Below are 24,464 nucleotides of genomic sequence, written 5' to 3'. Positions count from 1 at the left end.
GCGGCCCAATCGGCCTTCCAATCCGGCCCGCGACGACCCCCGCCGCCCGCTGCCGCCGCCCGCTCTCGCAGCGCGCGGCGCAGCGGCGATCTAAAAAATCGGCAAAAAATCGCCGAAAATCCTTTGTGCGCATGCGTACGGGCCTCTCCCGACCCGGAAGAGGTCATTTCTGGTGCACTTCCGGGTCGGGGGAGGCCCATACGCATGCGCACAAGCGATTTTCGGCGATTTTTTCCCCGCCCGTGTGCGTGTGCGCATGCGCACGGGCGCGCACTCCCCCGCCCTCCGGCCCGCTGCGCGCGCACTCCCCTGCCGTCCGGCCCGCCGCTCGGTAAGTCTGGGGACCCCTGCTTTATGGTATCCATCAGGGTTAAACTTAATGATTTATTTCTTTTAAACAGCAACAACTTTTAATTAAATATTTTCTTGTGTTTCTGAGGATTTCCTGACAGCAGAAGGTGCTTTAAATACCTAGTTCTGCACACTGTGCTTCAAACCTTCCCTCTTCCTTGTTCTTGGTTTTCCTAGAACAGACAACCTAAGAATATAATGAAATCCTGCTATATCAGGCCAATGGCCCATCTAGTCCGACATCCTGTTCTCACAGTGGCCAGCCAGATGCCTGTGGGAAACCAGAGAGCAGGATCCAAGCAAAAGAAGCCTCTTGTGGTTTCCAGCAACTGGTATTTGGAACTGGAGGCAGAGCACAGTCACCATAGCCAGTAACCTTATGCCCATCAATTTGTCCAATTCTCTTTTAAAGCCATCGGGGTTGGTGGCCAACACTGCTTATTGTGGGACAGAGTTCCATAGTTGAACTGCGTGAAGAAGCACTTTTTAAAATCTGTCATGACTCTCCCAACATTCAGCTTCACTGGAAGTCCAAGTGTTATGAAAGAGGACAAACACAACTTTTTGTGTTAACATTTGAGATCTATAACTTGACTTCTCATTTGATTTTTAAGCCATCAGTGCAACTTAAAATCAAAGTAAAAGATAAAGATTCTATTCATCCAGTGGGACTGCATTCAAAGAAGTGTTTTAACAATCAGGGGTCTATCTATATTATTAAATGGCAAATCCCTTTTACTATTTCCCCCCACTTTCTGCTGAATCACAGAATAGCTCTCTGTAACTCAAATGAATGCCTATTCCTTTACCACGAGCTTGAAAAGGGGCATCTTCTTTTCTTTGCTGACACTATGTTTATTTCCTTAACCTTTTCAGCCACCTCTATTTTCCAAATCATGATCCAAATCACTTTCCCGAAAAACTCAAATGTCTCACAAACACTTACATGCTCAACTTCTTTCATGTAATTTTGACGTTCGGAGTTGGCTGTTGCCAAGTGATTTTCCAGCTGTGCTTCCAAAAGAGAGGTGTATTCTTTCAGCTGTTAAAAAAGTGGGGGGGGGGGCAGGGAGAACAACAGAAAGCTATTAAGATGACATTTCCCCCTCATACCAGAAAATTTGCATTGGGATCGTATTTATACATTCTTGGACACCACAACAAATCCTCCCTCCTCTTAAGTAAAAGCTGGGTTGGGATTCCACACCCCAGTCCTGCTTTGGGCTTGCTCTGTGTTTGCCAATTTCATGTCCCACAGTCTAAAGGGGAAAGGTAAAATGCCCCGTTTTCAAATTTTTCATGTACTTCCCTTCTGGAGTCTTGGAAGGCTTCCATACCTTGTCTGTATTCTGAAGTTCCATCTTTAACTTCTCCACATCATCTTCAAGAGATTTCATTTGGCCCTGGGACTAAATGAAGCATTTCCCACACCCAAGGGACCAGAAATTAGAGCATTAGTGTATAGCATTTACCATTAATAGTTTCATTTGAGAGATATGTTGGCACAAATATGGCATCTAGAGTTCTGCTTACATACCTTGGGGCTCAAGGAAAACAAGGCGAAACATCTAAGGCAGGCATCCCCAAACTGCGGCCCTCCAGATGTTTTGGCCTACAACTCCCATGATCCCTAGCTAACAGGACCAGTGGTCAGGGATGATGGGAATTGTAGACCAAAACATCTGGAGGGCCGAAGTTTGGGGATGCCTGATCTAAGGGCTATCGGCTGAAAGGGAAGTTGCAGGTGGAGAATTTCCAGCTGTGTATCATTATCATCATTATTATGATTAATTAATTAATTAAATTTGTAAACTGCCCTTCACCCTTAGATCTCAGGCAGTTCACAGCACAAAAATACAGGAGGAAGAGGAGGATGGTGATGATGATGATAATTTTGTACCCTACCCCCCTGACTGGGTTGCCTCAATGACTCTGGCTGGCTTCCAACATAATATACAGAAATGCAACACCAACACAACAGAGTATCCACACATTAAAAGCGTCCCAATACAGAGCTGCCTTCAGATGTCTACAGAAAGCCATAAAATTGTTTATCTCATTGACATCTGACAGGAGTACATTCCACAGGGCAGGTGTGACTACCTAGAAGGCCCTCTGCCTGGTTCCCTGTAACCTCACTTCTCACACTGCCATTGCTTATCCTGTCTCCTTGGCTGATCGTTTTTTACTGTTGTTAAAAACACAAAATACACAAAGAAACCAGAACAAAACAATAACCCCCCTACACCCCACAACATTTAAATGGACATAGGATGTTAGTCAGCCAAAATCCTGGTTGAAGAGGAACATTTTCGCCTGAAACAATGTTATTTTCACTCCATTAGGCTCTCAATATACCAGAAGTGACTAACACTGTCTGTCTAGCAGAAGCTTTAATTTTTTAATTTTTTAATGAACCAGTAATTGTAGTTTTATTTGCAAAGCTCTTATCTACTTTCAGAAGATAAATGTAGGAGTCCTGCTGGATGAGCCCACCATCCCAGTCTCACAGTGATCAACCAAATTCCTATAAGAAGCCCAGAAGCAGGGGCCAAGCACATAAATCATGAAAGGCAGAGGTGATCCAGTTAGTGATCCAGTCCAGATTACTACTCCTGATTCCTAATCCCTTTTCATCTTTAAAGGCAAGGGCCCAAGTGGTTTTGCCTCAGCCCCGCTGCTTTCCCACGGAAAAAACCTGCTCTTTAGCAGCAGATTGTATCAGAAATTGCCTAGGCTTCTGATCCCAATCCCAGATTTCCCGTTTAGGCTCCCGTGCTCTGGGCTGCACCAGAGCATGGGACAAAAGACGGGCGTTTTATGGTTCTGCGCTATGGCATGAGTCAGCTGGCTCACACCAGAGTGCAGGACAGAAAGAAGAAAACTTCTGCACATCGCCTCTTCTTCCTCATTCTATCGCAGCACTTCCGGAAGGATGTCTGTGGCGCCGGAGGAAGAGGGGAAGGAGGCAGAGGTCGTTCCGATGGCACATAGGCCGGTACAGCCTTTCCAGAGTACTTCCATACTTTTTCTCCACAACTGGAGCATCTCCTTTGGAGACTTCCTTAACACATAACTGAAAAAGCTAGACACATTCACCTCCATTATCTAAACCTGCCTAATTTTTTAACATGGAATAATGTCCTTGGCAGAGGGATAAACCAATGAGATATTTCACCACCGCCTCTGCGCTGCACAGTGGAAAGTGACGGTTGACCTAATCAAACACCTTCCTTGCACAGTGAAGTGCTCCTACTGGTAACAAGGAGAAAGTGGTTTCGGGAACAACTCTAAAGCATGCACACGAATACACACACTCCCCTTCGGCAAGTACCTTCTGAAGGGCTTCTTCAGATGCAATCAGCTTTGCTTCCCACACCTGCTCCTCCTCCTCCACACTCTTCTGCAAGTCCTTGAGCATCCTTTCCTAGTTTTGAGAAACAAAGCATGAAACATAGCTGCCAAGTCTCCCGTTTTCCCCGGGAAATCCCCGTTTTTCCAGCTGTTCCTAGCTGAAAAAATGATTTTTTTTTGTTTTTCCCCGGTTTATTCTGGTGCAGCGACCATTTTGGAACTGGGCGGAGCATGCTCAGAAGCGACTTTTGATGCTGCTCTGCCCAGTTCCAAAATGGCTGCAGTGCGACTTCTGGCGTGGCGGCCATTTTGGAACTGGGCAAAGCAGCATCAAAAGTCACTTCTGAGCATGCTCCGCCCAGTTCCAAAATGGCGGCAGCGCTACTTCCGGTCTGCTATTTCCAGCCTTATTTCTCTGACAGCAACTTGGCAGGTATGAGCATGAAAACACAACTGGGAATAGAAAGGACTTTACATTTGAAGTTCATTCTCATTAGATGAGTTGGTACTCTTGACACTAGCTCTGCAAATCCTGAGCAAGAGACTACTGTACTCAGTTCCAGGACTTGGAAAAACTAACAGCTTAAAAACTGTTAAACACAGAATAATTAACCACACCCGTTGTTCCGAGAAAACTATCCCTGAACTCCTCTCTCTTCCCAGTTGTTTCTGCTGTTCTCAGAGTCATAGTCTGGGAAAGGCTCCCAGGGCTGGAGGGTGTGGTGTGGCAAGGCAGGTGGGAAAGCCATTGCCGGCAGAAAGTCCCTCTCCCCTCAGTTCTTCCTCTGGAGCAGAACAGGTCTCTTATAGAGGCTAGTAGAGTAGAATGTCCAAAAGTGGCACCTATCCCAGGACAAGTAAAGCACTGAAACAACGGCCCTTTTATGGGAAAACAACCTGTCTGAGCACTTCATCAGAGTGTACCCAGTCAACTGGACTCAATGTAATATGTCGATCTGGTATAAACAATTTCACTTACTGTCTCTGCAAGAATGGTCCTATACTGATCACATTCTGCTTGCAGCGCACTCATTGCCTCATTTGCTTCTCTTGACGGAGGTGTCATCTCCTAAAAACGCATTTCAGAGACAAGCTTTTAAAGGAAACTGCACTGAGTGGATTCAATACCAGAGTTGAAAGCAGCCAAAAAGTCCATCAACCCCAACCCTAAAAATGCCACAAAATTCAGTATGCCAAAAACAGAGTGGGTATGATATACCACACAAATGCATTTACATAATAATTTCAGAGAACACACAGATAAATACTGGAAGGCAAAACTACTTGCTAGAGTTGCCCAATATGGCAACTAACTCATCCCATCCATGCAAGGATTTCCCCTTCTGCAATGGGACCTTCCCCTTTAATCTGCCTGTACATGCTGCGAATCTCCTCAAATCTGCTCCAGAGGGTTGAGGGAAACCCGTAGAACCGACTGAGGGGGTGCATGTGGGCAGGACAGAGGGGAATGTTGCACAAACAGAAATCTGTGCGCTGACAAAACGTTCACTTAGAGCTATACTGGCTACAACTCATCGTGGTCGCTGGTGGTCTTCTCCAGCTTGAGAGAGGGTGCTTTTTAATTGTAAAAAGTGAGCGAGAAACCCACCCACACCCAGGACTCAAAAACCTCCCCTGAAGTGCCATTTTAAATCAGCGTGACCCACTTTACATCTGGGGGAAATAAAATGTAGATTTAGATGCTGTTTGTTTTCTCCTCTAGACTGTGATTTAGGATTTGCCATCCTGTTTTGACGTGCCCATGCAACACGTTTTGCTTACTTAGACCTGTTACATTCAGAAGAATCAAGGCTTTTGCACTGTTGTGTGCAGACTGGGGTGGGGAGGAGCGACATATGGGAGGAGGAAGCTTCCAGGGCTTTGGAAGATATTTTGACTAAGAGCTGCAGGAGGAGTGAGCCCAAATATTTTATTTAACACCAAGTTATTAGCCTTCCTCAAACATGGATATTGCCACTAGACAAATGACCAAACTACACAATATGTGTGATCGTATCTGTAAGGGGGAGAGAGTACAGAGTACCTCCCCCTATCATCAAGAGCAGCCCCTCCCCGAGCAGCGAAGGAAGCACAGGCTCGGCGGAGGCTAGTCAGGACACGGGGAGAGAGTGCCAGGGCTCAGGCAGGAGGAAAGAGCCCAGACTCCACAGGCGGGAAGAGAGAGAAGGGGGAAAGGGGAGAGGGAAAACATGGAGCGCAGACCCTTTCCTCCGGTTCCGGAATTACGAAAGAGAAGGAAGGGGAGGAGATTCAGTGTCCCGCGACTTTTATGTTGGAGGCGGTCGCGCCGGGGGGCACTGCCGGATCCTGCATCGGAGTAAGAAGACATGTTTCTACACCTAGCTCACTGTACATAGAGGCACCAATAAACACGTTGTGAAAAAGTAACATGAGGAGCGTCGTTACTCTAGAGTAGTCGCAAGAATCCCCTGACAGTATCTAATGTGTCTGGTTTGTGTGATTTTCTGTTTGCTTGTGAAATACAGCCATACCTTGGAAGTCAAACAGAATCCGTTCCAGAAGACCGTTAGACTTCCAAAACGTCCAAAAACCAAACTGCGGCTTCCGATTGGCTGCAAGAAGGTCCTGCAGCCAATCAGAAGCTGTGGAAGCCCCGTCAGACGTTCGGGTTCCAAAAGAACATTCGCAAACCAGAACAATCACTTCTGGGTTTGTGGCGTTCGGGAGCCAAAACGTCCGAGTTCCAGGGCGTTCAGGATCCAAAGAAAACCTCTGCCGCTATTGGGCAGCTCAATGCCAAGTTCTCCAAATGAGGCCTTATTAGTTTAGTCCACCCACAATATTTGTTACTGTGTTGTATAACACTTTTCATGTGAGGATATTTGCAGATTATACCTACAGGTTCTGTTCTTGCACCCTGCGACTGAAGTGTTTCCAAAGCCTTTTCTTTAAATTGTTGCAACCATTCAGCATATGCCTGAGAAGGAAACAAATAATAATAATAATAATAATAATAATAATAATAATAATAATAATTTATTACTTATACCCCACCCATCTGGCTGGGCCTCCCCAGTCACTCTGGGCTTATGAAGTGCATAAGCATTGCTGAGTATTATATTCCTTTCCAACTCATACTTTCAACATTCTGTCCATTTTTAAGAGCTTGTACTTGTCTAAATCACTCTGTCTCAATTTCTTCTTCCTTACCTTCTCTTAATCTCCCCTTATGGATCCCTTTTTCACGTTGTCTGCTGCCTTCAAACACTCCTTCTCTCCTCAACCAGCTTAAGACTTTTAACATCCCAGTCCAATAAAAACCAATTACCCAGCAGCCGAAAGCACAGAAACTACCTGTCCTGGGTTTGGGATACCATTTTTAAATTTATTTATTTATTTACACCATTTATAAATCCCTTAAGAGCCAGTGTGGTGTAGTGGCTAAGAGCGGTAGACTCGTAATCTGGGGAACCGGGTTCGCTTCCCCGCTCCTCCACATGCAGCTGCTGGGTGACCTTGGGCTAGTCACACTTCTCTGAAGTCTCTCAGCCCCACCCACCTCACAGGGTGTCTGTTGTGGGGGAGGAGGGGAAAGGAGATTGTTAGCCGCTTTGAGACTCCTTCGGGTAGTGATAAAGCGGGATATCAAATCCAAACTCTTCTTCTTCTTCTTCTTCTTCTTCTTCTTCTTCTTCTTCTTCTTCTTCTTCTTCTTCTTCTTCTTCTTCTTCTTCTTCTTCTTCTTCTTCATATATTAAAAATATCTCTGAGGGATGTACAGTGGTTCCTCACCACTTTCTTGTGTGGAATGATTTTAACCAACAAAACTTTCCTTTCAGGAACACATTTGCTAATAAGAGTTAAAGGAGCTTCGCACAAAGGGCTTCCCACTGGACTTGGGTCCTTAGCATAAACTGTGTTGCTAGTGTAGTTTGCATTAAAAGATGTGCCAGTAGGACACCATTTGCTCACAGCCATTAGGTAGCTCACTGTCTTAATTTCACTTTCCTATGTGAGTGATGAAGTTGTCCACTGAACCATGGGGCCCCCCGGACTGGCAGCAGCTCTCCAAGCCCCACTGCCAGAGGCATTTGTTACTGGGAGTGCATCTTATTTTACTGTGCATCTTTCCCTTTAGTATTTTTTAATGTTATTTCCATTTGAAATTGCCTGAATCACCATGCATTTTAGGTCTGGAGAGCATTAACCAAAAAATGCTGCTTACCTGCTGATCACCTAACTGGATCTGTGGGAAGAGGGACAAGAGAACCTTCATTGTTTGTCCCTGAATTATTCCAAGCTGTTGCTCCAATGCTTCCTGAAAGAATAAAGGATAACCAGAGGATGCTTCTGTGGGTTAGATAAGGGGCAAGGAAGGGCTCCGGCTCATCTCTTGCCTTCCCACTTTTTCCAGCACCAGAAACGGGTGGGGGGAGTGGTGAGGCTCCCATACAACACATATAGACAGATACTCTTATTTGGAAGTAAGAAAGAGGTCTTTACTTCGGCAACCGTACTCTGGAGCAGTGTAAGGAGTTTAGAACCGGGCAGAAGCAATGAAGATGTCCCAACAAGTTACCCCAACCCTCTTTTAAAGATGATGTGGGTTATGCTCACAAGACATGGTAATGTCAAGATTGAAAACATGTGCTCTTTGAAGACTGGGGAATCTGCTTCCATTCACAATTGGGTGTCCAGTTTTAGGGGGCAAGGGAGCCTGTTTTGGCTCTTGTTGTGGTCATCTGCTCAAATTCCCCCACAGGCTGATCAAAGCCTTCCCTAGTCTTCGCTGAGGCGCTTCAAAGGAAAGTCTTAGGGGAGAGCCAGCACCCTGGGTCCTTTTCTAAAGCAACAGAAGTAAGGGTGGGAAGGGGAAACCTCCCCTCCTCCAACTCAGGTTCCCACTCTTTTCCTAGTTTCCTCCTCTTCCTCCTCCTGCATCAGAGCCTGCCAAACCTAGTCCAATCCTGGTGATGCTGTGTGGCTCATATATAAAGATGTCACTGTATGGTACAAAATACTGCAGAGTTTACAGGAAAGCTAACCTTTGCTTTAGTTGAAGACAGCAGCTTTTCTTCACATGCCTTTTCCACAGAAGCCAGGGCTTCCATGGCTTCTAAATTCTTCTCTTGCAGGTCCTGTTGGAAACAAACACCAAAAACAAACCATTTATTTGTAGGAAGGCTGCCACAAAACTTTATGGACAGCAATTCAACCATCCCCGTTAGGAAATTCAAGTTAGTTTTCAAAACTGCTGGAATCTTTATCTCAATTTTAAATGTGAATTATGTTGCTGCAACATAAATCAAATATCTCTTTCTCTTTAGAACTACTTTTCTTCTTTATTGTCTTTTACATGTGTTCTCCTTTACTTGCTTATCTCCCAAATGGTTTCTTCTGTGTTTCTTTATTTTTAAGCTGTTGCCTTGTTAAAATATTCTAACTACAAATTTACGCCAGTTCCACATTTGTGCCTGCAGATGCATGGGAAAATACATCTGTACAAGCACATGGATGGATGGACAGACAGCCACACCCCTGCCTGCAGCTTCCTGTCAATCCATTTCATGTATTTGAAACAATTGGCTCTTTAAAAACAACAACATACCAACATACACCAATTGGAACCCTGCAGTGCCTTTCAGGTTAAGTGTATTCTTTCAGCTTCCTATCTCATACTTGCTTTGAATGCTAAGATATATTCACTATGTTCTCTTCTTAATTCTTTCTAATTATTTCCAGGCTTTCGTTATATAAGCCAGGCATCCCCAAACTGCAGCCCTCCAGATGTTTTGGCCTGCAACTCCCATGATCCCTAGCTAACAGGTTGGGGAAGATGGGGATTGTAGTCCAAAAGCATATGGAGAGCCGAAGTTTGGGGATGCCTGATATAAGCAATCTTCATAGATACAAATCTGCAGGTGCCCAAAATGTAGGACAGCTCTCATAAAACCAGCTCAAAGTCCTCGTTACAGTCGTACCTCGGGTTACAAACACCTCGGGTTACAAACACCTCGGGTTACGAACAACTCGGGTTACGAACTGCGCAAACCCGGAAGTATTTTCGCCGCACGCACGTTCTGCGCATGCGCAAAGCGCGTGCGCGGTTTGTGCATGCGCAAAGCGCGAAAATAGCGCTTTGCGCATGCACAAAATGGTGATTCGGTTACGGACTTTTCGGGTTACGAACTGCGACCCGGAACGGATCGTGTTCGTAACCCGAGGTACCACTGTATATTAAGGAAATAATACAGTCGGCTTAACTCACGTTGTTTTTTATTTTCAGCTGCTCAACTGCATTTTTCAGTTCAGCAACTTCATTCTCTAATGTGGTGACTTGTGCGGATGAGCCTTGGAATCTAAAGCAGAAAAATATTTACAAATTAATTATCTGTAATATTCCACAATATACAGTTTTACACACACACAATTATTTATTATTTTGAAGCTACAGTACTCCCCCAGAGGGTAACCTTTAAATATATGTTAATATGGGGAGATTCCTTCCTCAAAAGAATATAATAATAATATTATAATAATAATTTATATTATTATATAATATTAATAATCAATAAGAATGATTGATTAAATTATGGAAACTGGCAGCCCTATGTTAAATAACAAAGGGTGGTATTCAACTAAGTTTTATTGACAGTAGTCTCACTGAAATTAATTTCAATGGATCTACCTGCTCTGAGTAAAACGTAGCTGAACACCACCCATGGACTCCACTACTACAGATAAAACAAGGAGAGCAAAGAATGAGCCAATTTGAGCATCAATGGTAGCCATTTAGCAATTTTTGGAATGAAAGGCATGGTAGGATAGGGTGCAATTTCTTTATTGTAACACGCAGATTGGTTTAGCCATTGTTAGTCTCATCAAGGTATGAAGGTGTTAAGACCAACAGCTGATGCTGCTGACAGGCCAGAAGCCATCTTGGCTGTGAGTTCAAGAAGATCTGCTCCAACTTCAAAAGCTGAGGTTGCTGAAGAGGTCAGAGACCATCTTGGCCAGGCACCCCCAAACTTTGGCCCTCCAGATGTTTTGGACTGCAATTCCCATCTTCCCCGAAAACTGGTCCTGTTAGCTAGGGATCATGGGAGTTGTAGGCCAAAACATCTGGAGGGCCGCAGTTTGGGGGTGCCTGATCTTGGCTGTCTCTTAGTGCAGACCCAGGTCACTGAGCCTGAGCTTCCACAGCTGCCATCCGCCATGAACCAACATTGGCCGGATTGGCAGCAATTATGTTCTATGCTTTCAATTCAGTGTTTTATTCTCTTGCTAACTATGCTGTTTTAAATGTTCATTTTATATTTGACTTCCTTTAGTAATGTTTTATTTTGAAATCTTGAAGATAATATTTTAGCTCAGAGGTCGGCAACCTTATCCGAGGATGGGCCGGTCGACGCTCCGTCCGTCGGATGGGCCAGAGCATGTGCTCACATGCGCTCTTCCGGATCGGAGGAGTGCCCGTGCACATGCACGCACGCTATTTCCGGCGCTCCTTCAACCCAGAAGTGCGCCGGAAATAGCGTGTGCACATGTGCATGGGCGCTTCTCAGTCCCGCATGTGTGCGCACACACTATTTTTGGCGCACATCCAGGTCGGAGGAGTGCCTGTGCACATGCACAAGCGCCATCAACCCGGAAGGCGGTCCCCACGCCGCACCACGCCGGTAAGAGCGGGCGGCAGCGGCGTGGGGGCGCTATGGGCCGGTTAGACAAGCCTCGTGGGCCACTACCGGCCCATGGGCCGTAGGTTGCCGACCTCTGTTTTAGCTTCCTGCTAATTATGTTGCTTTGAATATACTTTATAGTTGACTTTCTTCTGTAATGTTTTATCCTGGATTGTTTTATTTGATGTAGGTTGTAAACCGCTTTGAGGTTTTTTCTTTAAAATACAAAGAATTATAGAAATGAAATCAGCAACAACAACAGAGTAAACTATCCTGCTGGACTTAGCTCACCTTGGGAGGCGCTGTGGGGAGGTCTGAGCTGGTAGTTGAAGCTCAGACCACAAAGATGCAGCTCAGACCGCATGGCTCTTACAAGCCACTCTTGAATTCCTATACCAATAATTTAGGGCTTTCACCACTAAAACTAAGCCAAGTTTTACTGCCCGAGCAACGTTTTTCTGGGTGCTGTATGGAAAAGATCATGAACCATTGAAGAATTTGTAAGTAAACAAATTTTTAACTGACCAAATAAGTGGTCTTTTCCTATGCTGGGGGAAGAGGGAAGTTTTGGAACTCACAAGGACATATTTTGAAGGTCTAACAGCCTATATTTCCATGCTTTACTTTGCTGCATATTTTGTGATTTTAGATCTCTGCTGGGGTTCTCTCACCAAAGAGTACTTGCCCCAAACCTGGATCTTGGCATCCAGGGAATTCTCCTTTTTACACCTATATTTTTCCCCTTGAACTAACACTGCTGTCAAGCTAGGCACCCCACACATCCCATTTTTGCATCTGATTTTTCATACCTAAATGTAACATTCTGCTCTCATCTCGGTTCTTCATCCTGTCAAGTACATTTCTAATCCTGTTTCTGTCTAAGGTATTATCTCCTCCTCCTAGATTGGGGTCATCTGCAAATCTAATTAGCATTCCCTTCATGCAATTTTGTGTGTGTGCGTGCGTGCGTGCGTGCGTTTTAAGATGTGACCAACACTGCACTCAGGACAGATCACTGCAGCACTATACTTGTCATGCCTGTGCAGGTTGATGAGGAGACATTAATTAGCATTATGTGGATATAGTACATCAACCAGTTACAAATCCACCCAAAAGTAGCATCACTTGTTAGCCCACATTTTCCCAGCCTGCCAACAAGAACATTGTGAGGGACCTTGTTGAAATCCTTGCTGAAATTAAGATATATTACAGGGACATAATCCTCCTTATCTGCAACACTAGTAGCTCTATAAATAGTGCTTTTTCTGGGGGGACGCAGGGGTACACATACCCTTAAACATTTTGTGAATCTAAGTTTGGCCTCATTGAGGGGCAGTATATCAATATGAGTAGGAAAATGAGAGTACCCCTAAACATTTCTTAAGGAAAAAAAGCATTGTCTATAAATAAAAGATATAATAGTTGTTAGGGGGAGAGAGTATAGAGAACCCCCCCTCTCATCAGGAGCAGCTCCTCCCCAAGCAGCCATGGAAGCGCAGGGTCTGAAGGAGCTAGTCAGGAAGCAGAGAGGGAGAGCCAGGGCTCCGGCAGCAGGGAAGAGCCCCTGCTCCACAGGCGGGAAGAGAGAGAGACGGGAAGGGGGGAGAGGGAAAAGACGGAGCGTAGACCCTTTCCCCCGGCACCAGAATTAAGGAGGAGGAGGAAAGGGAGGAGATTCGCTGTCCCCAGGCTCTTATGTTGGTCCAAGGGGTGGAAAGGGGCAGTGCCGGATTCTGACACGGAATAAGCGGACATGAAACCGACAGTTCATCTCACTGAAAGACAAGTATGTGGAGAGTCGATACTCAGGAATAGCCGTAATAACCTCCGACAATAGTCTTGCGTGCTATTTTTAATCACAGTGTTCTTTTCTGAATGCTCACAGACCAACTATTTAATGATCAGTGTCAAAAGCACAGTATTCACCAGCCTTACCTTAACTGCACTTGGCTGACTTCCATTTGGTTTGCTTCCTGAATATATGGGGTGGGGGGGGGGGAGAAGGAAATGAAATTACATTACTGTCTTCAAAGCAGTCCTTGTATCTAAAAACATAGGAAGCGACACTGTAAGTAATAATGCCATGCTGCTTTAGCAGTGTGCCGTAAAGAGGGGGAACCCCTGTAAAAGAAGCAAAAGTTATCGGATGCAGAAGCTAGCAGAGAAGGACATTGCAAGACTCTGACCTGAACATCTTTGTTCTTCTCCGCTTCTCTCATTTGCCCAGCCTCTAGGAGGGCTTCCGTCGATTTAATCCTCTCTGCAAGCTCTGCATTCTTGGAAGTGGCTTCTGACAACTTAACCTGCAAACTGTTTAGTTCTTCTGCCTTACTTTTCACCATCATTTCAGAGTGCAGCAATTTAGACTGAAGTTCTGTTAAAGGTGGATGAAACACTGGTCATAAACATGCAATTTAAGCTGCACCCATCGTTCCTCTTGCTTTCATCACAGGGATGCAGGGCACTCCGGTTCACCTTTCGGAGTCAATCTACCCAGGCCACCCCCTTACACAGATGTACGAATTAAGCAACAAGGTAGTTGCTTATGGGGTAGTCGCAGGGCAGCCAGAACAGCTAATATACTTGTACAGTGGTGCCTCGCTAGACGAATTTAATTCGTTCCACGGGTCTTTTCTTATAACGAAAAATTCGTCTAGCGAATCCCATAGGAATGCATTGAAATTTTTTCGGAAATTTTTTTTTGCCCATAGGAACGCATTAATTGAATTTCAATGCATTCCTATGGGAAACCGCGATTCGCTAGATGAATTTTTCGTAAAACGAATTCGTCTAGCGAGGCAACCTCCTCTAGAAAAAACCTTTCGTTAAGCGGAAATTTTGTTAAGCAGGGCATTCGTTAAGCGAGGCACCACTGTAAACTGTTTAGAAGCCATCTTGGTAAATAAGCATTATATAAGTTAATAAATGGGACCCAGGTGGCGCTGTGGATTAAACCACTGAGTCTAGGGCTTGCTGATCAGAAGGTTGGCGGTTCGAATCCCTGTGACGGGGTGAGCTCCCGTTGCTCGGTCCCAGCTCCTGCCAACCTAGCAGTTCGAAAGCACATCAAAATGCAAGTAGATAAATAGGGACCGCTACAGCGGGAAGGTAAATGGCGTTTCCGTGTGCTGCTCTGGTTTGCCAGAAGCGGCTTTGTCATGCTGGCCACATGACCTGGAAGCTATACGCCGGCTCCCTCGGCCAATAATGCGAGATGAGCGCGCAACCCCAGAGTCGGTCACAACTGGACCTAATGGTCAGGGGTCCCTTTACCTTTAAGTTAATAAATAACGGGCACACAGTAAAACAAACAAACAAACAAAACCCCTCCTTTAATGTGTCATAAAATGCAGTCACTCTCTGGGAATTGGACGAAGAAACAGATGGCTGCCCCAATCTATTTATGGAGATCACCTGTTCCAACATCCCTAGCGGTCTTACATTGAATGGGGAAAGATGACTGGCCTCAATGTACTCCACCAAACTGGATGTGCAGATTATTGTGTTTCCCCTTAAAAATTCCACCCACAAATGGGAGACGAGATAAGCCAGCATGGGATAGAACTAGGTTGATCCAGACATCTTATTACACCGTACAAAAATCATTTAACAGTTTGGAAAAGCTTTTCTGAAATGTAGTAACAGTGTGCTGTGCATCCAGCTTGGTGTAATAAATAAAAGATAAAAAATAAACCGTGCTCATATAAACAGCACTGGGAATAAAGGCGGATGCAATTTCAGTATTCCATACACATTATTGGCTTTGCCTCTGGAAGTCCCTGGTTCGTTTTCTTTCAGAATTATGGCCAAATTAGATGAGATGGTGGCACCGGCAGCCACATTTATTTAACTGGATGGATGACAGCCAGGGCCAATCTAGTCCATTATCCTTTTCTTCAGTGGCTAAGTATATGCCTATAAAAAGGTAAAGGGGCCCCTGACCATCAGGTCCAGTCGTGTCCGACTCTGGGGTTGTGGCGCTCATCTCACTCTATAGGCCGAGGGAGCCGGTGTTTGTCTGCAGACAGCTTCCGGGTCATGTGGCCAGCATGACAAAGCCGCTTCTGGCAAACCAGAGCAGCGCACGGAAACGCTGTTTACCTTCCCGCCAGAGCGGTCCCTATTTATCTACTTGCACTTTGACGTGCTTTCGAACTGCTAGGTTGGCAGGAGCTGGGACCGAGCAACGGGAGCTCACCCCGTTGCAGGGATTCGAACCGCCGACCTTCTGATCAGCAAGCCCTAGACTCTGTGGTTTAACCCACATCGCCACCTGGGTCCAATAAGCACAACAGCATCCCTCTCAGCTGATGATCCTCCATGAATAATCCCCTTTTAAAGCTGTCCAGGTTTTGGGGGGGGGCATCATTGTGCTGCAAATTCCACAGTTTGAACTATGTGCTGTGTGAAGAAGTCATTTCTTTTTTCTTGTCCTGAATCTTCCACTATTCAGCCTCACTAGGTGGTCCCAGGTGTTATTCGAGAGAGAAGAGAACTACTCTCAATCCACGCTCTCTAGTAATATTATACACAGGTATCGTGTCCTTCCCTTATGTGACTTTTTTCCCCCTTCCCCAAAACTGAAAAGCTCCCAACCTTTACTTACTGGGGAGTTGTTTCAGTCCCTGGATCATTTTGGTTGTCCTTTTCTGGACCACGTCCAGGCATTTCATCTTCTTTTCGAGGTGCAGATATTGGTGGATTGCAACTCCCATCACCCCCAGGCAGAGTGGCCAAAAATCAGGGAGGAGGAGAGTCGCAACCCAACGACATCTGGAGGGCCACAGGTTACCTACCTACCTGTAGATGTTGAACATGACGGAGGAAAAGTTGTTGTTGTGGTTTTGTAAGAACTGTATAGCATAAATGTCACAGAGCTAAGGAACAGTCCTTAGCACCAACATCTGGAATATGCTTGCCAGATAGACCTGGAGCCACCAGAGGATGGTGCCAAGCTGTTTTTGTCCAAATTCAAGCTAGAAATAAACTGAAATGGATGTTAAAAATGAGGATTACGTATCAGAGCCTGGAACTGGACAACCACTGTTCACAGAAGCACCATGACCCAAAACAGATTTGTTACTAGCTAATAGTTGGGGGATCATTATAGTGGGAGGACAAAACCTCTCAGATCCAGCGTGGATCCAGCGTCCTGACTCAGCTCCTGGGGAAACGACTGTGCCAGATGGAGAATTTTGTGATATCCTCCCTACAATAGGATCTCACCAACAAGACTGGCCTGCTGCTCTTTCGCCTTTCCCAGCTCTTTCTGCAAGCTTTGATAGCTGGCTTGGGATTTGCAGAGTTCTTCGCCCATCTCTTCCAAGCTTTTCTGCAGTGGGGCCTCCTTTTCTTTTTGGGATATCTGCATGAAGGAGGTGGGATAAAAATTAAGATGTGAGACAAAAGCAGGCTTATAAGCACAGGGTTACTTTTTGAAAGCCACGTGACTTCTAGCATGTCGTACCAGGGCATTGCGCCTATCAGGTGCAGTGAGGCAGTTGGCTCTGGATGGCTGGGAGGGGCAGCAGCTTCCAGCTTGCATGGAGTACCCTCCTGACTGCCTCCTGCACCTGTTGGCTGCCTCCTCATCCACTGCGCAACCAAAGCCCACCACCCACTGCCAGAGGAGGAGGCAGGGGTGTTTTCTGTTTTGCCTTTGGTGGCAAAACATCCTGGGGTGGCCCTGATTATTGCTGTGACAATTCCTGTCCTGTATATCCCAAAACATGCATGCAGATCAAGATGAGCAGGTGACAGCAAAGGTTGCAAGGTTTTTAGCTGGGACAATTAGAATAAGATCCACCATTTGACTATTGATTCAAAACCCTAAAATGTATTTTATATAATTGACTTTTTATTTCTATCCATTGTATGTCGTATTGTTGTTTTATTGCTATGGCCAATGGCTGATGCAAATAAAGATTCATTCATTCATTCATTCAAGCATGCATACAGCTTCACAGATGACTCCATGGGTATTACCGCTATTCAGGAATTTTGTCACACATGAAGCACACATATTTATTTGTCACGAGTACCAGAAAGCAACAATTGCTGCAGCTTTCCAGTGCAGATACATTCAGGAAAGCAGGTATGAATAAATGAATTTGTGTCCAACACGGTTTCCCTAGAGTTGTTCATGAGCTTATTCCATCTTATCACCATGAGAGGGGTGGGGGTGGGGGTGGGGTCGTTGTAAATGCAGAACAGTGAACAGCAGTTATTGGACAGCACCCCCCCCCCGGTCTACTTGTCTCTAAAGCCATCGTGCTTTCTGTTTGTCGCCCACTGGCCATAGAGCTGACACAAAGTATGACAAATTCCAGGATTAGAGGGATACAACAGTCTGCTTATCCTCCAATGTGCCACACTTCCGGAACCCTAAACAGATGTGCTGAAAAAGCAGCGGATCACCCCATCCACTGATTTCCTGAATGGGGTGGTGCCTTAGATGCTATGCCAAAAGGGAGTGATCTTACGAGACCCTTTGTAATGGCCCCAGATGCATCTGATACAGATAAGAGACAGTTTCATATCAGTCTTTAGATGAATATGCAGTATAGTGTATACGTAAATGGAAAACTCTTTCCTACAGAATGTAATTCCTATGCATTTTGTGATCTTTCTGTTGTGAACCACCTTGAGATCTATGGATGAAGGATGGTATACTAACTAACTAACTAACTAACTAACTAACTAACTAACTAAATGCATACATACATACATACATACATACATACATACATACATCATACATACATACATACATATTCCAATGTGGGGAAAAGGCTTTATCCATTAAATGGACCATTTGAAGCCAAATGATTATCTGTTGAGTAACACAGTTTCTGTTATGTATTATGTATTTAGTTTGACTGCAATACTCATTCTGGACACCGTGGCTGCAGTTCTCACTCAGGTCCACAACATGCAAATGAAGGATTGAGACTGCTGTTCCCGGATTGGGTAACTAGGGAAAGTTTGTTACTGTTGCAAGTTACTGAGTACTATATAAGCCAGCCGGCTAAGCTATTGTGCAGTCCAGTACTCAGAGCTGAAATAAGGAGCTGGTTGTTTTAAGAGCTGTGTCTTCATCCGCCTTTCCCACGACTCAACAGTTTCCTTAACTGCATCGGTCAGCTAGCTACATATGATAAGTCCATACAACATAAGGGTGCAGAGATGAATAATGGCCCTGCAACCATGTGAAAATGAATGGTGACACACACACACCCAGCAGGGGACAGGGGCCACCATATTGATTTCCTGTCCCATGAAGATCTGAAGGGCCTTTACAGTGGGACGCAGAAGGGGACACTCTCTAAGTGAAAGTGTCTCTAAGCGAAGTCACCTTCCCGGGGTCAGAAATGGAAATATGCCAGAACCCAAATCTTTCAACTTCTAGCAATCTTTTCACTGTAAGCACAGAACTATTGGTACCTGTCTGTTACTGACCTGGAGCTGCTGGATTTGTTCTTCGGAGGCAGCGACCTTTATCTCCAAGACCCTTTTCTGATCTTCCACCTGCTGTAATGTGCCCAACTTTTCAGTCAACTCTTTGCCTAGTCTGCTACACTCCTGGCGCAGTTTGGCCAGTTCGGCATTTTGTCTGAATTACAAAAGTGAAAATAGCAAGGTCTGAATCAAGCTTGCTTCAAAACAATTCTGATTTTAAAGAACTGTAAAATCTACCTATATGCAACATTTGATAAATAGAACCGTATCAGCATCTTGTTTCCCCACCATCCATATCTTCCTAGCAATGTAAGTCTGGCGTCATAATTTTTTTCTCTTGCCGCCAGCATATATAAGGGATGGGAACAGGAAATAATGGAAATGGTTATGGGAAAATGTTCCACCTAAATTGTTGTCTGCTGATTTGAAGGAGAACTATTATAATATTCTTGGAGAACGATACTCCACATAAGTTAAATTTAATACTGTATACAGAGTAGGGCATTATAACTGTTGGAGAGGCAGTTATTTAAAACAGATTTTATGCATATTTGAAAGGAATGCCCTCAAATGCAATTGTGGAATTCAATATCTGTGGTTATTTGGGATACGCTATATACCTTTCATGCCCAAGATTGTTATGTTTGGCTATTTTAAAACAGTCATCTTAAAAAAATGATCTAGAGGTGACAACTAAATTGATCACTGCTGCAAAATCAGTGATAGCTAGACTGGAAAAAGAGAACACCCCTTTTTGGAGTGGGTTGGGAAAAAATGGTCTATCATGACAATGATCAACTGCTCTGGATGTTGCCTACTAAGTGAATATTCTCAGAACAGAATTCACACAATAAAGAAATTATTCAGTGTTAGCACCTAACTAATTCAAAGACTTCACACTAAAGCCACACCTATTGTCTGCACAGACCACCCCTATAAAATTCTTCCCTCTTACATTACATTTTCACGTTGACTAAAATATTGTCCATCTTACTTGCTCTCGGTCTGGCTTGTGGCTTGGTTTAAAGCATCTCTGAGAATGGAATTTTCTTGCTGCAAGCGAGCAAGTTGGGTGTTAGGGCCATTCTCCAGTTGTTCTTGTAGAGTTCGAATCTGAAAATCAACGAAGAAGAACATCAGAACAGCTCCCGGCTATCATTTACATCTAGATGTAGCAGCTCAGGGTTCGGCATGGAAAGCACATAGCTTTACCATGAAGATTCTAGGCCTCTCTTTTTACTCTACACTGTTTTTTGTTTGGTTTTTCTAACTGAGAGTCAACTGGCATGTCAACCAGTATGTAGACTAGAACCCCAGCTCATGGGCCAGGTGTCTCCACAGCCTAATGCAGCCCTCTGAGTCCCCTCCCAGCCAGCAGGGAGCAGCAGAGAAGGAAAAGGCCTTTGGTGCTGCTCCAAGGGTACAATTGTAGCTCCTTCCTCTACCACACAAAGAGAACATGTCTCCACAGAGAAGCATACTTGGTTTCTGTTGCAAATACATGCAATTTTTTATATGCCATTGCATTCTGAAGTGTGAGGCTTTGAATAGCTCTAAGGTAGGGTTTGCAATTCAGATGGGCATTGATTATTTGCAATCCTCTGATGGCATTACAGAGTTCTTTTCACCCTTTGCACCATCGGAATAGGGTAAAGGAGAGCTTTATAAACCAATTTTATTTTTTAAAGTCTACAGAGAAACCAAACCGGAAGGTGAAACTTTTAAGAATTAACTATATGCCTCAGTTTCCATGGGAAACGGCTTTGGGGTAGGGATTGTGTGGGTCCGCTTGCCCCAGCTGAATCGCGGGATGCAATCATGGACAGTTTTCCATCTGAAAAGTTTTCCTACCCTTGGTTTAGACTGAATATATTTGAGCCAAAGAGATATGGGCCAAATCTAGCGTATGAGAAAGCGGCTATGGATGCTTCGTCACACAGCCAGTTGTTTATTTGTGCTTTGGATGAAGGAGATCCAAGTAGGACAAAGCTCTAATATTGCTCTTCTCATTCTTCCACAAAAAAAAAGAATTCCAACGGAATCCTTGACAACAAATAAACCTGTGTTAAATAACATGAAGCCACTTATCCCACCTTTCCTTGCAACTGTTGGGTCTCAGTCTCACGATCCTGGTAAGTGGCCTGCATGCGTGCTTGTAGAGCGGTCACCTCCTGGTCACGTGTCTGCAGCTGCTCCTTCAACTTATTCTCAACACTTAAGGCTTTTGCCTTCTCTGCTGTGAGTTCCTTCAAGAGAAGACGTTTATAATGAGGTGTGCATAAAAGGCGGAGTCAAGGTCTTGAACATACAGCAAAGGAGAAACTCAAGACACTGCTGATTCTTGGGATTACTCAGTTACTACAGTAGGCCTCAGTTTAATTAAAACACAGATTTAAACCGGTATTAATAACCCATTTGCTTATGGGTGCCAGCAGCATGCCATTCTGAACTATGCTCCCATGATTTCCTATGATGTGACACACAAACTATACAAACTCACACATCATAGTCACTGTTTCTTTATGACAGGCGGGCGCAGCAGCGGGCATGTGGTGGCAGCGCCAACCCTTCCAGCTGTCTGGAGCCTCTGCCGTGAGACAACCACTTCATGTGCCCTGCAGTGAGAGGTGGGGTTTGTGGAAGAGACCCATGGGTTGGACAGAGAGGCCTTGAAAGCCGTCTTCGGTCCCCGGCCTGAGTTTCCTCACCCTTGGTAGAAGAGAACACAGCTCACACTTTGAACTTTAAGTGGGCTCATTTGCACTCTGTAGCAACCTGATGCTATAACCCAGGCACCCCCAAACCTCGGCCCTCCAGATGTTTTGGACTACAATTCCCATCTTCCCTGACCACTGGTCCTGTTAGCTAGGGATCATGGGAGTTGTAGGCCAAAACATCTGGAGGGCCGCAGTTTGGGGATGCTTGCTATAACCACTAAAAAGTGTTGAGGTCTCCTAGTTACAGGGTTGACCTGGAATGAAGTTACACATCCACCTCAAAAGTGGGGGTAGCTTCACAGATTAGATTGAAGCAACATGAGACGGCTCTCACAAATCACTTTAGTATCTAACAAATTACTTTAGTATCTCACAAATCACTTTAGTATCTCACAAATCACTTTAGTATCTCACAAATCACTTTAGTATCTAAAGGCCTGGTCTGCAAAAAGGTGCTATTGGAGGGTCACTAAGAAAGGGTTGATGGTGGCAGGTACAATCCCTGTGGTGTAATGTGTCTTCTTCGATATAAGCAATGTAATATTTGATAACACTCTGTCAGAAAAGGCATTGACACCTCCGAATGACAAAACTTTTAGTCTAATTTTGAGCATTTTCATATGGTATTCATAATATTCACTAGAGCCCTGGGACTATTCTAAATATGCTCAAAAGAATATCAGGCCACAGCTCTTCAGAAGGAGAGAATGATTGATTACATTCTGCAATAAGTTTCTTTGTATGTTGTACCAGGTCACCCCTAAGCACCCCTTGTATGGACTGGAGCAGGAAGCCGCACTCCCATAGGGGCAGAAAACCTGTTGCCAAGATTTGATATGTAAATTTGCAAATCCATCCTAAAGTGGGTGACTTCAAAATAAAAAAATTCCTTCAGTGGCACCTTAAAGACCAACTAAGTTTTTATTTTGGTATGAGCTTTCGTGTGCATGCACACTTCTTCAGTTACGAAGATATGGGTGACTTCAGAATGTTGTTGTTGAAACTCTGCAAATCACAGCAAACAGTGAAGCTCCTTGATGATAAATAAATGATTAAGAGCAGAATGAGAGAATGTTCCCATTGCCAGCAGATGCCATAAGCAGGAATGAAAATATGAAACACACTCTGGACACAGATAAGGAGCTTGTATCCAGGCAACGGGGCCCAAAATGTAAGTTCTGAATATTTGAAGCGCCACTTCTGAAGCCACTGTAAGAACCTACCTTGGAGAGTTCTCTCAGTTTAGCTTTTGCGAGAGTTACATTTTCTTGTTCCGTTGCGAGTTGCTTCTCTCTGTCCTCTAGCTGTCGTTTCAGAACGGCAATGGGGTCGCCTTTCTGAGTTGCCTGCAACAAGAATCAATTCAGTGCCGGATGAAGTGCTTCAGAACTACCACCGTATTCTCTTGTATGCCAGCCAGCTATCAGACCCAAAAGTGATTGCTTGGTATCATAATGGCAATCAATGGAAGGACAGAGTGTTATCCCATTTCCCTTTTTCTTGTTATTCATCAGAAAAAGTGGATGTGTAGAAAATCCACGCTCTCTTTCCCTCCATTTTGCTTGATCAAGGCAAGCACGTGCTTCAGCCGACTCCTGAATCCAGAAAACCAGAACAGGTTCTGTCTGGCAGAAAGATGGAGAAATCCAGCAGCATACCTGCCAAGTTCCGGCCTGAGAAATAAGGGACTGGACTGGAAGTAGCAGACCGGAAGTAGCGCTGCCGCCATTTTGGAACTGGGCGGAGCAGCATCAAAAGTCGCTTCTGAGCATGCTCCGCCCAGTTCCAAAATGGCCGCCACGCCAGAATAAACCGGGGGGAAACAAAAAAATTGGCTGGGGACAGCTGGAAAAACGGGGGTTTCCTGGGGAATTCGGGAGACTTGGCAGCTATGCAGCAGCAATTTCCCCCAGCGATAATCATCCTTTCCTGTGCCCTGGGAGCAACTAGCATCTTCCCAAGCTTCACACTAGTTACCTGACCTGTGCTCTGATTGGCTAAAAAATGCCAACTATCCCTGAGTCCAACGTGGGTGGGAGATCCATCTCCCTCACCTTCCATTCTGCACCACCCATCAGAAAACTCTGCAAGCGAAAGCCTACACTGTGTTGCACATCAGGAGACCACAAGCCTCTTTGTAACCAGGTCAGAGAAAGATAGATCTCAGCTAAAAAGCTCTCTTTCATTTTCAATAGCCTGCTTTTGCTCTTTTCTCCTCTCCTCTTCTTTTGTATTCTTCATAAAACCTCGTATAATTTGGCTGCTGAGGTCCGGAATGAGTTTATGTCAAACTGTAGGATTCTGGACTAGCTGCTACTGGAGTGAAAGAACAGGCTGCATTGAAAGCAGTCAGGTGCTTGCCCTGTTGTCCCTCGCGAACCGAGGGGGATCTTAGCAGAGAAAAGCAACTTTCTTGAACCCCAGGAAAGATCAAGGAAACCAAATGCTATCTTGGGGTCCCAGTTTTTACTACTTCTGTGAGCACCCCAGAATCCCCTCCTCTCTGCAGGCCGTAAGTGTTGACAGATGGGGGTCACAGTGATTACTGAATAGTTCTAAGATGTGACTGGCCTACTTGCAAGGTTGTTGTGGAAGGAAGGGCATAAGCAGGCTCCCCTAGCCCCCCATTTCCATTGCAGTGGACACTTCACAAAAGCTTATGCTATATCACATTTGTTAGCAAGCCTGGCCCTTCATTAACCTACCAGAGACCTTTGCCCCAAGCTCTAATTTTTTTTAAAAAAATCACAGAACAAGTTGCAAAATATCTAAATATAGAAATTTCACATAGACAATCTATAACTGCTTTTTTAAAAAAACCTCCATTCTAAGTAACATATATTTTATATTATGCAACGTTAATTTTATTTGGCGCTGATGAACCATAAATATATATATATATATATTTGGGAGGTTTCATGAA

General features: G+C 44.7%; 1 protein-coding gene across 1 annotated transcript in view; it reads right to left on the bottom strand.

The window, feature by feature from the left end:
- Positions 1-24,464, bottom strand: part of RRBP1 (ribosome binding protein 1) — a 33,840-nt gene that overhangs the window by 3,577 nt on the left and 5,799 nt on the right. Inside the window, exons 4-18 of the mRNA XM_035103461.3 lie at positions 22,765-22,887; positions 20,918-21,070; positions 19,819-19,937; positions 18,825-18,978; positions 16,593-16,731; positions 13,553-13,740; positions 13,302-13,339; positions 9,956-10,046; positions 8,733-8,825; positions 7,913-8,005; positions 6,587-6,664; positions 4,685-4,774; positions 3,686-3,778; positions 1,689-1,760; positions 1,298-1,393 (exon numbers count right to left, since the gene is read on the bottom strand). Of these exons, the coding sequence (XP_034959352.1) occupies positions 1,298-1,393; positions 1,689-1,760; positions 3,686-3,778; positions 4,685-4,774; positions 6,587-6,664; positions 7,913-8,005; positions 8,733-8,825; positions 9,956-10,046; positions 13,302-13,339; positions 13,553-13,740; positions 16,593-16,731; positions 18,825-18,978; positions 19,819-19,937; positions 20,918-21,070; positions 22,765-22,887 (1,620 nt within the window). The remainder of the gene's footprint in view (positions 1-1,297; positions 1,394-1,688; positions 1,761-3,685; positions 3,779-4,684; positions 4,775-6,586; positions 6,665-7,912; positions 8,006-8,732; positions 8,826-9,955; positions 10,047-13,301; positions 13,340-13,552; positions 13,741-16,592; positions 16,732-18,824; positions 18,979-19,818; positions 19,938-20,917; positions 21,071-22,764; positions 22,888-24,464) is intronic.

The sequence above is a fragment of the Zootoca vivipara genome, chromosome 8 (assembly GCF_965207765.1).
Source record: "Zootoca vivipara chromosome 8, rZooViv2.hap1.1, whole genome shotgun sequence".
NCBI lineage: Eukaryota > Metazoa > Chordata > Lepidosauria > Squamata > Lacertidae > Zootoca > Zootoca vivipara.
This window is presented reverse-complemented; position numbering and strand designations above follow the sequence as displayed.